General features: G+C 42.7%; 1 gene segment (V, D, J or C); it reads left to right on the forward strand.

Moving 5' to 3' along the window:
* Positions 1–11,026: 11,026 nt before the first annotated feature.
* On the forward strand, positions 11,027–11,749 carry LOC123461481. The segment is given in 2 exon segments: positions 11,027–11,075; positions 11,418–11,749. Coding segments are annotated over 2 exon segments (381 nt in total).
* The last annotated feature ends 2,928 nt before the right edge of the window (positions 11,750–14,677 follow it).

The following is a 14,677-nucleotide window of genomic DNA, read 5'->3' on the forward strand; positions in this document are numbered from 1 at the left end:
GGACATCAGTTACTACTGAGGAATTTAGTCCTGTATCCTGCCCTGGTGACCAAACAGATGCTAATGCATGATGTGGACATCTCTGATGGATTTTCCCATATACACACAAAAAAGACAGTGCAATTCTGATATCACATGGGGACTTGGATTCTAGGACAGCTCAATTATTTCTAAGCCACAATAACTAACCACTTATTTCAATGTATATTATATGTCTGGAATAGCACAACCTGAAGAAAGTGCAAAACATTTAACTTATTAATATTTGTGTTAACAACCACCCAAAATTAAACCACTGAGGACATAGCTGTTTGCTGAGTGTTTTACCTAGTTTGTACTATCCTTGGTTTTGATCTCCAGCACCATAAATAATAAGCATAGCGGCACAGATCTCTCACCCGAATACTCTAGACTTGGGGTAGGAAAATCAGAAGTTCATGGTTAACCTATCTCCTTCTCGGTTACATGTCCTTCTCTGCTTCATGTCAGCCTAGACTGTATGAGACACTATCTCAAAAAATAAAAATAAATAAGAAAAATATTTTAATACAGTGATGCTGAGAGTCCTAAAATAAAAACTCAGGAGAAAATGTGCATGGTTTATTATAAATGCAACATGGTTTGGGATGTCAGCTCACCTTCTCCTCCTCACAAATCCAGCAAATCATTTTCAGGGTGATCAAGAATTTGAAAGGAGATTATATAATTTGCACATGATATATTTTTTATCATATTCACCCCCAGGACCCTCATTTATCCCTTCTGCTCTTCTCCCCACCTAATCGCCTTCCTACATTCACATTGTTTGTGACCCACTGAGTTAAACTAGGGTTACTTGGATGAGTATGGTATGGGGTTATTTCCTGGAGTATGGCCAAGTTATCAGTGCCTGTACCACTGAAGAACATGTCTCCCATTCCCTCAGCAACCATTTACTGTCAATAGCTACTTTGGGAGGGGTGGGACCATGTGACACCTTGCTCCCATCCATAATGGAATGGTATCAGGCTCAATTTGGTGTACAAAACAACCAGATGTTGTGACTTCCTCAGTTTATAGGCCATGTCATGCCCAGTACACCATGTTCCACAGCACACTTCCCAATCCTTGGGCTCTTAAATATTTAAACAACTTTCCAAGCTCTAGGGATCAAACTTATGCCTTCATACTTATGAGACAAGCACTTTATTGACTGAGCCATCACCTTGGCTCAAGAGAAGGTTTCAAGGAAACACTTTTGTCCAAGATGCTGGGCAAGGTTGTGTTTGACACTGGATATAAAGTTTTAAGAAAAGAGAAAAGCAGGAAGCAAACTCTCCCCAAGCCTCATCTCTGGATACTCACATCACTCAGCTGGTAAGGGAACATTTCGTCCCTGTGTGTAGTCTCTAGGTTTTGTGGAACCAGCCCTGGGTGGGAGGCAATTACTGGAAATTGTTTAGGTGATTTTTTTTTTTTTTAGAAAATTGTATTCTGACATACCACTCACACAATGGGACCATCTTATAAGCTTCAGCCTAAAAGTGGACTCCCACAGAATTGGAGAGAACCTGAGTGTACCCATGCAGCCCCAGAATGAACCTATTATGTCTTGGGTAATCTGTGAATACATCTGGAGCAGCATACTGTGACTTCTGTGTGGAGGGAACAGGGAAACAAAGGGCAGTTATGACCAGAAACTCTGCTGCAGCAAGAGATCTGAGACTAAAGAAAATCCACAGGACAGAGCTGAAGTCTGATTCTCCAAGAAAAACTCTGCTGAGCATCAGCCTCCCCACTCCATTGTTCTCAAAACCCATCAGGAGTTTGACCCCAACAGTGAGGTGGGAGAAGTATCTTGATTGGTTTGTGTTGCTATGACACAAAACTAAATACTAATAAATTTATGAACAACTATAAATCACTTCTCACAGTTCTAGAGACATCCAAGATCCAAGCACCAGCAAGTTCGAAGTGTGTACCACCATCTTCATCTCTGAAGACCCACCTGAAGCCTGTGTCCTCACTGTGCAGGAGGCTGGGAAGTGAGAGATGGGCACCACATGAAGCTTCTGTCATAAAGGCCTTAAATTCTTATACCAGGCTCTACCCTTATGACCTCACCACTTCCTGAAGGCTCTGCCTCATTATGAGATCAGCTTGGCCTGTCCCTCCACTGTGTGGACTTGGGAAACATGTAGACTGTAGCAAGAGGAAAAGAACCAATCAGATCAATTTCTGGAGTTGACTCTACCTCTGTGCCAGAGCCCAAGTTGCAGAATGGGTGAGAGCTGGACCTGCAGGGTAGATGGTGGTGTATACCTGGAGTGGAACAGACACAAAGGTTTATGCCCATCTAAATAGTGGTTCTGGCTCTCCATGAACTTAATATTGGGCCATTTGGCAGTGCAGAGAAGCCTAGTCCAAAGTTCTGACAGATAAAGACTGCATAAAACTTTTCTCATAAACTTATAAGCCAAAATAAATCCTTTCCTTCCATGAGCTCCTTCTGTTCCAGACAACGAAGTAACGCTACAGTCCCGCCTCCTAAGGGCTCCAATCCCTTTCAACACCTCCAGACAGCACCACCTTTGGGAATATACCTTTAACAGGTTTGTCTTTGGAAGCACCTCCCCTACCTCTCCCTTCTGCACTTCCTCATCAGCTCAAATGCAGATAGATCCCTGCCTGCTCCAGTAACCACTGATACAACAGGAACTACCCCTACTACCTCAGATCCTATCTCTCCTGGGGATCAAGTCTTTCCCAAGCAGCTAGGCTCCAGACCCCTTGAGCCCAGGCGGGACGGTCCCCCCACTATGATCCACACCACTCCCTCTGCAGCTAAACTTCTGGGACATTCCTGCTGGTACCATGTCTCTAGGCTCAAATGGGCTCCAGGACAAAATGACTGGTCTGTACAACAAACAGGTCCTACCTCCCTTAGATTCTCTAGCCATCCTGCTCTTACTTAACCTAGCCTCCACCCTCCGGGCTTCTGACTGCACTGCACCTCCCTGTGAGTTTCAATGTCAGGTTTGGGCCTTAGATGATAAGGGACAACAGATCACCCTACTCAACTACACTTCAAGCCCTTTTAGTTCCGGCAATGAAGTCCACTTAACCTTTGATGCAGTCTCTACATGCCCCCACCAATGTTCCGGTGAAGGAACCTGAAATGCGAGCCCCATATAACTTTGTTTTCAACAGAATCAATTCTCCTCTTGTTGTCAAGACCCCATGGTGTGGGAAGGCCTCATGGTCATGCAATTACCACTCAGTCAGGAGAGTATCCTGGGATTTTATGGGGGTAATTGGAAACCTACCATACCTGTGTCATTATTCTGAGGTAACATCACATACACTATGCCTGCATTAGAACAACCAAAAACCATGACCCGGGATCAGTGGCAAGATCAATGGAAAGACGTCACCTTTATCATATAAATCCCCAATGCCTGGCAGAGCTGCATAGATGCAGTTGGATTCTACTACTCTTCTAGGTCAGATGGGTGGGGTAGGATCAAAATAATCAGAACCCTTCAACACTCCAGGGCTCAAAACTCTTTGGCAGTTGTCCATCAAACTGGCTATGGCACTTCCCTATCCAAACAGGGCCTCTGCTCTTCCCTCCACTACTCTTGGGAAACAATCCACTCCGTGTGTCTGGGATTCTTACAAAACTCCACACTACACATCTCTAAACTCCAGGATGTGTTTTCTTTGTTATGCACTCCAAAGACCTGCCTTTGTTCCTCTTCCAGTAATGACCAATGCCACCCCCATAGATAATTGCACAAGACATCCCCTTTCTTCCTCCCTGTTCACACTCCTATACCTCAATATCTCTGAGTGCTGGGCTCTAGCTGGGATACAATGACCCCCTCCCTCCCCCAACACACATGTCCCTGCCCCCAGGGACATTGTTCCTCTGCAACTCATCACTCTACTGCTGAGCTTCCCCTCACTGAAAAGCCCCATGCATCCCAGTCACCCTGATCCCCAGCCTAACAGTATATACTGCGGGAGAGTTAGAGTCATGTTATCAACAATATTCAATTACCCCGGGTTGCTACGAAGACAAAGGCAAGGAGAGACACCGGCAGTGCTGGTGGGGTGAACTTCATCTCATCAATCACAGCATCGGTGTGGCAGCTGCAGGCCTAGGCCACAGCCAGATGACAACCCAGTGCTTTTCCCAAGAGCTAACTGACCTACCTGGAAGGCTCACGGACGCGATGGAGACCCCTGCAATGGCTACACCACCCCAACAGCTTCAGCTGCTGTCACTGGCGCAGGTAACCGTACAAAACAGGAGGGCTGTAGAATTACTAACTGCAGAAAAGGGGAGGCATGTTTCTTTCTCAGGGAAGAATTTTGCTACTATATAAATGAATCTGGCCTGGTGGAGACCTGAGTAAAAACACTCCAGACGCTGGGCGAAGACCTTAAGCTCAGCTTCACTAGCCAGGCGTCCTCCCCAAGCTGGTGGCAATCCATGCCTTAGCCTGGCTCACTCCACTTATGAAGCCAATAATGATTCGTCTATTTCTTCTAATAGCCCCTTGCTTCCTCCAAGAGTGAGCCCGGGAAGGTTCCAGAGTGGCCGTCAACCAAATGCGCCTGCACTCATAAATTCCCTTGCACATGGATCCCTCAACTTCAGATTCTCCCCCCTCAGCTTCGCCCCCTGCCAGCTTGCAGGAGCCAGGACGTGAGTGGGCACCCATGTGCGCAAACAGGTTGGAACCTTAAGCCAACGTGGCCGCCACGCCCTCATACTGCCCCATTCCCGCCTTCCCTGTGACCCGGGCCAGCGGACTCGAGACCCTTCCTCGGCCTTCCCTTCCTGAAGGCACTTACCTTCCTGAGCTCGCTCCCCAGCCTGGGGACAGCCCGGCTCCAGCTCACATCAGCGCCCCGCGGCTCTTCCAAAGGCCTCCGACTTAGCTCCCGGGCGCCGCTTCCCTGGCCTCGCGGCTTGAGACCAGTGGACTTTGCCTTAGAGCTGCGACGATAAACCTGAGCTACTTTTGTTGATCTGGTCTGATTCGGTTCTTCTCTTCGTGTCGGTCAAGACTTTCAGGAACCATGTATTCAAACTACCACAGCCAGGAAAGCTCTGCTGACACGCAAAAAGTGTCTCCGTCTCCCTTCCTCGTTCACGTTTCCTTCTCATTTCCTTCCTGCCTTATTTCTGGAAATGTAATGAGTTGATCCGACGAGGAATCAGGAGGGCTTCCTGCCAGTTGGGGTACTTGGAGGCTTAAGAGGAAAAGCAATAGGGAAAATGGCGAGATCACTTCCTGCCCAGTAGTTTGTTGCAGGAAGAGCCACCTGACTAAGCCTCACCAGTTCAGCTAGAGACCTTAGTGGCTTTGCTAAGGAGTCTAGATTCCCTCAGATAATGTAAATTCTCTGATGGGCTGAGCACAAGTCTTTGCTTTTATGGACAAAGAAAAGGGTGAGGAAAGCAGACTATTTAAAAATAATTTCATTTGGGACATAGAGATGGCTTAGTGGTTACAGTGCTGGCCTGAAAAGTCAAAGGACCCAGGTTTGACTCCCCAGGACCCATATAAGCCAGATGCACAAGCAGGTACACACATCTGGAGTTCATTTGCAGTGGCTGGAGGCCCTGGTACCCCCATTCTCTCTCTCTCTCCCTGCCTATTTCTGTATCTCTCTCTCTCAAATAAATAAATAAAAAAAATAAAATATAAAAATAATTTTATTTATTCATTCATTTATTTATTTATTAGAGAGACTGTGTGTAAAGGCACATCAGTTCTCCAGCCACTGCAAACTAGCTCCAGATGCATGTGCCATATTGTCTGAACATCTAAAGGGTGGCTTTGGCAGCATGTGACAAGATTTCATGGCCTGCAAAGCTTGAAATCCATGGCATTCATTTATTTGTTGACAGGGTCTTGTGAAGCACAATCTGGTTCGTCAAAACCTCACTATGTAGCCAAGTCAGTGATGACCTTGAACTTGTGACTTTCCTGTCTCCACCTCCTGAATGCTGGAATTACAGGTGTGTGCCACCCTGCATAGCTGATATGCTGCAGGTGATTGGAACCCAGGGATTCACAGATGCTAGGCAAGCACATCCCCCAACTTAGCAACTTCCCCAGCTATATTTGGATTTCATGGAAAAGTTTGCTAATTCCTGATATTTTTATTATGATTTTTTTTGCAAATTTTGTGCCAATTTTAACATGTTGGTGTTCCATCACCTCTTTTTGTCCTAGTCATGCTCCCACCAAATGTCTTTTTACCAAGAAGTACATTTCCTGTATTTATGTCTGTACTGTATGTTTATTTCTGAAAAGATGTTGGCTACTTTCCCCCAGTAGCTCATGCAGCACCTTTTGGCACTAGATGAGCTCCTGCCATGTGGGGAGCTGGAGGGAATAAAGAGCCCATGTGAAGAGTAAGGGCTAGGGGCTTTTCCATTGGCCTAGCCCAGATAGGGCTGGAAAACTCACCAGCAGCTAGAACACTTAGGGAGTGAGTGTTCCCTCACCTTGCAAAGGTATTTAGAACCTTAGAGTGGTGGACTTCTAGGTCAGGTGAACTAGAGGGACAGCTGCTTGGTTAGTGGAAAGAGTTCTCTCAGGAAGAGGCTACCTTGACACCAAGTTTCTGGGGCTGAACTTGACAAACTTCAGTGTTATAATCAAAGACCTCCCTCCCAGGAGTGGTCTAGGTTGCTTGTGGTCAAAATAAACAAAACAAAAAACAAAACAAAACAAAAAAAACAGATCTAGGGAACTAGGCAAGAGATAAGAAGTCAGATCATCCTTGATGTTTAGCAAGTGCAGACTTTCCTGTCTTTTTTACTTTCAGGAGCCCAGTCACTCTAACTGCCTGCTCTGAATCATTACCAGTGGCTACATCAGTGAAAAAGAAAGTTATCCTACTCCTTCAGCAATTATTATCTTCCAAGAATTCATGTGGAGGGATCAGCCATGGTGGAATATTTATGGGTCCTGCGTTGGTAAGATCTTTTGCTTGTAATGACAACTGTTTTGAGGTCGTGAATGAAGCTATGAAGACAGTGAGTGCCAGGAGACACTGTGAGGTCTTGAATACAATAGCCACATAGTATCTGGAAGACAGAGTGCAAAAGAGCTCCTCTCCTTCCTATGGTTCTTACATACTTCCCACCACTCTTCTGACTTACGTGACAAATGACAAACTCTGTCTTTCACAGATGAAGACAGAAAGAAAGGAGGTAAGGTCAATCAGATGTGATATCTGGCACCTGGCATTGGAAAGTTAAAATCAGTTAGTAATATTATGACAGAATATCCCTCAAAGATGAAAGACTAGCAAGCACTGTCCACAACGTCTTCAGAAAATCTCCAGGACTAACAATCTTTAACTGGGGGCTAGATCAGCAGGAGCAAAAGATCTAAGGAGACACTTTCTTGTCAAGGAAGTATTCTTCTGATTGGGAATGACTGCTGCAAAAAGTAAAACCAGCACATGAAACAGTCCTCAGTGCAGTGGGCTGTGTCCCTCCAATGGACATGAAAGTGCTCATCTCCATCCAGGCCTCAGGTAGAAACCAGCAAAGGGAACAGCAATCGGCAAAGAGAAACTCAGAGCTAGGCTCAGAACCTGCTCTTCTATGAAAGGTTTAGTAACTCAAGTGTTTTCAATTTGTGCTTATTTTCTGCTTATTTATTTAGAACTCATTTTATAGGATTTTAATTTTAAATTTTTTCTGTAGTCATTCACATTACCACTCAATGGACTTTTGAAGGTAGGCCAAGAACTCATCTTACATTTACATTTGTATAAAGTTTATTTTAGTTTTTAAATTTAATTTATATATGTGTATGCACATGTTCATTTATTGCCAGTGTCTCTTTCATCTGCAAATTAAAGCCCATCTGGCTTTATGTGGGTAGCTGGGGATATGAACACAGGCTTTGCAAGGAAGCACTTTAATTGCTGATCGATTTTTCCAGCCCCTACATTTGTAAAAATATTTTTAAATATTGATAATTATCTTATATCTTATGTTGACTATTTGACAGTTACTTATACTCAGCTAGTTTATCTATTTAAATTATAGACTGAAAAATAGTGCAACCATCTCTTTAAACTCAAGAATTTTGAAGACACACATATATACTCATACACAAATACAGATGATCCTCAACTTAGTATGTTCCTTCTTAGAATAGTCGAACTGACATTTTCATTTCATAATATATAAAAACAATGTATGTTCAATGTAAACCTACTTTCAAATTTTAAATGTCTTCTCCCAGTAATTGTGTTTTGTGACAACAACATTCTCCCTTGATGCTGAGCAGTGACATCAATCCAGCCCCCTGCAGCCACGTGGCACAAGAGGAAACAACCAACACTCCCCCATGAACCATAGTTAATAAACCACATGGACTCTTCAACACTTCATTCTAATGTTAGGTGGCCTTTACACATCATGTCCAAATATATGTTTCTAAACATATAAGTCTATGTTGCACAATAACTTAGTTCTTTTTATTATTTATTTATTTCCCCAATATTTACTGACTCCTTTCTACCAATATCTCCTCTTCCTCATGTGTCTGCTCACTCATAGCCAGTAACATTCCCAGTTTTAGTTGTTTATCAGTTTTTCTCTAATCACACTAGGATTTATTCTTGATCACTGAACACTGTTTCCTCTAGTCTCTAACTTGGACAACTACCCAACCCTATCTTCATTCGACCGCCTCTACAGCAGGAGAGCAACTATACACGCCAAACCAGTCTAGATGCGTAAGGCTGGAAGTGAAACACTAAGAAGAATAAAACAAGTTTCTAGGTACTGATGCATTTGGTATCTAGTGATGTGTGCAGGTATGACCAACTCTGTAAGAGTGGTCTGGGCATATTTCACATGTAGTCAGATGTGGGAATTGCAGTCTCACCGCAGAATTCCAGTTTCTGTAGCACCAGCTTCCAGTAACAGAAGTAATAAGATTAAGACAGTTAATACCCAGTTCCATCAGCACCCAGGACAGTGAATCTTCCTATGGGGTCTCTGGGGTCACAGTGAAGACATCAGGCCTTTGCAAATGGAGAGGCCTCATCCTTACCCACAGGAAGGCAAATCATTGACTGCTTTATGTTTCCCACTTTTTGCATTGCTATCTCCCTCTTTGAACCTCCTGATGACAATTTCAGCACACAGTGGAGCAAACTCCCCACCTCCATGTGAACCACATCACACGATTTTAGCCTGAAAATCACCTGCATTCTGTTCCTGGCCCCTCCACATTCCTGGGCTGCTACTTTCTGCCTTCTCTCCCACACTGGACTCCAAGCCTTTGCAGGTGTGATAGTTATTACTCATTTAGTGGTGAGTACTTAACTATCACTTCTTCTCAGTCCTTTGATGAGTTTTGAGCCTCTATGTTGGTCACAGCCACTTAAAAAAGAGAAGCTTCTCTAACTTAAAGGGAGAGTAGAATGAATGTATGGGCATAAATACAACGAGATGGGAAAAATACATTTCACTGAAAGGAATGGGGAACAATTCAAACTCTTTCAAATACATGAAATAAATATGTTTTTTATTTATTTCCTTTTTTAAGGAAGTTTCTCATTCTAGCCCAGGCTAACCTGGAACTCACTCTGTATCCCAGGCTGGCCTTCAACTCATGATGATCCTTCTACCTCAGTCTCCTGAGTCCTGAGATGAAAGATGTGAGCCACTATGTCTCGCTATAATTATCATAGTTAGTGGGATTAGTCAATTTCACTCTCACATCATCCATCATTTCTCATTTACCACTGTAGCATTTTATTAAAGGATGCATGCTAGGGCTGAAACGATGACTTAGGAGTCATTTGCATTTGCCTGCAAAGCCTAAGGATCCAAGGTCAGTTTCCTACTACCTACATAGTGCCACATGCATAAGGTAGAATATGAGCCAGTAATTTGTTTGCAATAATTAGAGGCCCTAGCACATCCAGTTTTTCCTATATATGCTGCTTTCACTCTCTATATAAATTATAAAAGAAAAGACTGGAGTACCGAGTAATATCTCAATCACACCTTCCATGCCCCAGGGTGTAATGCGGAAGAGGTGGCAGAAAGAATGTAAGAGCCAAAGGAAGGGTTGGACTCCTTACAACGTGCTCCCTCCAGACATAAAATGGCCTGGATATCCATGACCTCACAGTGCCTGACACTACCTACACAAGACCATCATAAGAGGAGGAAAAGATTATGACATCAAAATAAAAGAGAGAATGATTAAGATAGGGAGGGGATATGATGGAGAATGGAATTTCAAAGGGGAAAGTGTGGGGGGGTGTTACCATGGGATATTTTTTTATAATCATGGAAGATGTTAATAAAAATTGAGAAAAATAAGAAAGAAAAAAATTGCAGTTTTCATTTTTTTAAACTAATTAATTTTTTTTTTTTTTTTTTAGTTTTGATATAAGATCTCACTCTCACACAGGCTGACCTGGAATTCACTGTGTAGTCTCAGGTTGGCCTCAAACTCATGGCGCATCTCCTACCCCTGTCTCTGGAGTGCTGGGATTAAATAAGGAGTGTACCACTACGCCTGGCCATTTTTCATGTTCACAAATAAGTTCTGTCATCTGATTTTATTGAAGTGACCAATGTGAACGGATTTTCTATGATAGCTGGAAGAGACCTCGGCAGGGTGGCCATTATTTTCTCTGTGATTGTGCACACTACCATACTGTTTAACTTAATTGCCGTATTTGTGTGTCAGGGCCCTGAGCACTGTGTTCTCTCAAATATCAACACTTTTACAAATAAATACTTTCCCCGCTCTATGAGTATCATAGACTGCACTGGTATTGATGAAACACAGATGGCATTTCACACCACTCTCCATGGGCACACCCAGCACTCACCCTGGCTCTTTGTGCACTGTTGCTCCCACCACGGGATTTGCATGTTTCTCCCTGGGGAGGACCTTCCCTTGTTATTCTGAGATAAAAGCTCAGCTCAACTTGTGACCTGACTGACCAGAACTCTTTATTTCCACTTCACACCATGAGGTGCCCTGCTCAGCTCCTGGGGCTGATGATGCTCTGGATCCCTGGTAAAGACAGAGGGAGAGGAGGAAGGGGCATGTGTGTCAATTGTGTGTGTGTGTGTGTGTTTTCTCCAGTATGGGCATGTGACTTGAAAACCCCCTGATAGTTAGGAGGATTCCAGAGGAAGCAAGATCATACATTTTGGGGGAAAGCTTTGGCCCCAAAACACATTCTGGATAGTGTAGGAATCTTCCAGAGGCCAAGTTATGCTTTTCAAATAATGGATACTGAGTATGTTTAGAACAGGATCCAAATCCACAAATAAAATTGCTGGAAGTAAAAACAAAAACTGCTTAAAAACATTTCAGTATTTTAGTCTATAATTTTATTTTTTGTTTCCATTTCAGGATCCACTGGTGATGTCCTGATGACCCAGACTCCACTGTCCCTGACTGTCACAGCAGGAGAGCCCGCCTCCATCTCCTGCAGGTCGAGTCAGAGTCTCCTACATAGTGATGGAAACACATATCTAAGTTGGTACCTGCAGAGGCCAGGCCAGTCTCCAAGGCTCCTGATATATAAGGTTTCCAATCGCTACTCTGGGGTCCCAGACCGGTTCAGTGGCAGTGGGTCTGGGACAGATTTCACACTCAAAATCAGCAGAGTAGAGCCTGAGGACTTAGGAGTTTATTACTGCCTTCAATGGACACATTTTCCTCCCACAGTGGTACAGCCCTGAACAAAAACCTCTCTGGCAGGCTGCCACGTTTGTTGCCCATCTGTTGGGGAGCACAGTTGTTTGTCTCAGGCTGTGAAAGAAGGCTTCAGGATAGAAGGTTCCAGTTGCTACATCTGCCTAAAGAATGCCCACATAATGCCACATTTTTTAGTAAAAAGCAGCCTCAGTGTGAAGAGAGCCCCAGTACCCTCAAAAATGTCAGGCATGAAGCAAAAGCTGATGGTCACTCATCCAAATCACCCTGCCCTGTGCACACACATGAAGGAAAGCTGATGGTCATTCATCCTAATCACCCCTGCCTTCTGTACATGCATAAAGGAAAGCTGGTGGTCACTCATCCTCATTATTCCTGCCTAGTGCACAAAACAAGATGAAATTCACTCAGAGGTGCAGCCATGTCACCAAGAGTAAGAGTGAATCATGGTAACCAACATTCATGTGCATTTTTAAATTTAATTTTTGCTCTCAGGATTTTATCTCCCTGTACTAATTCTTGTCCATTTTTGCTTCCACTGAGTGTATTTGCCTCCCTATGTGGAGCAGGCACAGGGAAGCATCAGAAAAATCACACACATTCTTGTTTACACATTTCTTGATAAACTATAAAAATATGCTCCAAAAGAATATTCTTATCTACAGTGTGTTTATAAGGAAGATCCTTTTCTTCATTTCATATTTAGAGTTTAAAAAAAATGAAGGGCTGGAGAGATGGCTTAGCGGTTAAGCACTTGCCTGTAAAGCCTAAGGACCCCGGTTCGAGGCTCGGTTCCCCAGGTCCCACGTTAGCCAGATGCACAAGGGGGCGCACGTGTCTGGAGTTTGTTTGCAGAGGCTGGAGGCCCTGGCGCGCCCATTCTCTCTCTCTCCCTCTATCTGTCTTTCTCTCTGTGTCTGTTGCTCTCAAATAAATAAATAAATACATTTTTTAAAAAATGAAGAAACAACTCTGCAAAATGCAAAGAGCATGTAAATATGAATCTTATACAATAACTTGAATGAATAAGAGATAAACCAACAGTTGATCTCCATTCTTGGGGTAAAATAATATCCAGAAAATTTGGGGCAGATGGGAATGAATGGCATCGTGAAGGGAACGCAAAGAGGGCAGTGGTTAGTAGGGCACCAAATTGTGGTGTATGTTGGGGTTTTAAATCTACTGGATTTGTGCTGAAGCTATGAACCAGATAGAAACTGAGATGATCTTCTCATGAACAATCCCAAAGTTGGAAGGACTGCTGCCTGGATTTCAGGGTTCTACCCTGTGCACTTGCAAGCACACGAGGAATTGTACAACATGCAGGATCAGTTTATAGTGACAGTTGTGTACTAGACATTCTTGTTTACTAACAGCCATTTATAGTTGTTCCTCATTCTGAAAGAGCTGTTCATGGGACATTCCTGTTCTAGAAATATTCAATCTATTATACTGCATTTTTATATACCTTTTGAGATATATATATATATACTTAAATATACAAAAATCAACTTTTCTGGGACTATTGATTAATGTACCCAATATAATAATCTACTGCATAAAATGATGGCACAGGAGCAATATGGAATAGCATAAGCTTTGGCCATTTGTAGGCTTAATCACCTAGGGTTATTTAAGTAGAATATGATGGATACACAATCAAAAAATTATCTTATAGTGAATTTTCAGAATATAATTTTGTGAGTTAATACACAGTTGTGGAGATATATATATACATACATACACACATACATACATACATACAGGTGTGTATATATATATATGTTTATATATATATATAAATGTAAATATATATACATATATATTTACATATAAATGTATGTTTGTGTATAATTTTAATATTGTGCTTATTGTATGTAATGCTGATATGAGCATAAGTACACTAATATTCACACTGCTTCCAGAGACACTTTCAGTTGTTTAGCCATGCCATTATTTCTTGTACTCAAGATAATAATACTAATCTATGATACCCTGATAAAATAGGATAGTAAGTGCAAAGGAACAACAACTGACAGATATGTCCTTATGAAAATACACTAATAGCATTCAATTAAAAATGATTGTTCCTACATCTCCAAATTTTTTGAGTAATGAAAGGAAATGAACCATATAGTATAAAGCAAGACATAATAGGAGTGGATATAAATTACTCTGAGAAATCATGTAAATTAATGTTACAACAATGAGAGAGTTAAAACTATATAAAGAGACTTCCTGTGGCCTGGAGCCCTTAGCCATTCTTGGCAGCTCAGGCCCACTTTAACCTTTAGTGCCTGACAGCTCCCCCTTTGTTTTTAAAATGGGGCAGTGTCATTATATTGAGTGACATTTTTATAGTCTAACATAGGTCCAGATAGAGCTTGATAGTGCACGAAGACCTGATTAGTAGCAACCTTAGCAATATTAGTTATTTGTTGTCTGAGAAATTTTATGAGGCAGGGGACCACCAGTAACAAGGTTCCTATAACAAGATGGGGGCCAAGGAAGGAGAGAAGCCAAGTGACTAAAGAGTTAGAGAACCAGGTGTTGGGATTGTCAGGTTGATAGTGGTCAATGACTCCTTGCATAGTTTCTTTAGGGTCTTAACATTTTTTCAACAACATTGGATTCATTGACAAAACAAAAAATTTTATCCCAAGACCTCATGATCAACAGTGATGAGGCCTAAAGCTCTGCAATTTTGGAGTACCACACCTGTAAGAGAGATTAATTGTCTCTAAAAAGACTCAAGTCTGTTGGTAGTAGATATCATGACCTGATCAATCTTGTCCCAGAAGTCCCCTGAGAGGTGGCTGCTTTGGACAGGAATGGCTCCTGCAGCACCAGAGGCATCTAGGGACAGTGTCATGCTGAGGACCACTGGTAGAGGGATGAAAATCTCTCTTGGTTGAAGTGGGGGGAGTGTGTAGGCCACTTCTTCTTTCTCATAG

Source organism: Jaculus jaculus, chromosome 6 (assembly GCF_020740685.1).
Source record: "Jaculus jaculus isolate mJacJac1 chromosome 6, mJacJac1.mat.Y.cur, whole genome shotgun sequence".
Lineage (NCBI taxonomy): Eukaryota > Metazoa > Chordata > Mammalia > Rodentia > Dipodidae > Jaculus > Jaculus jaculus.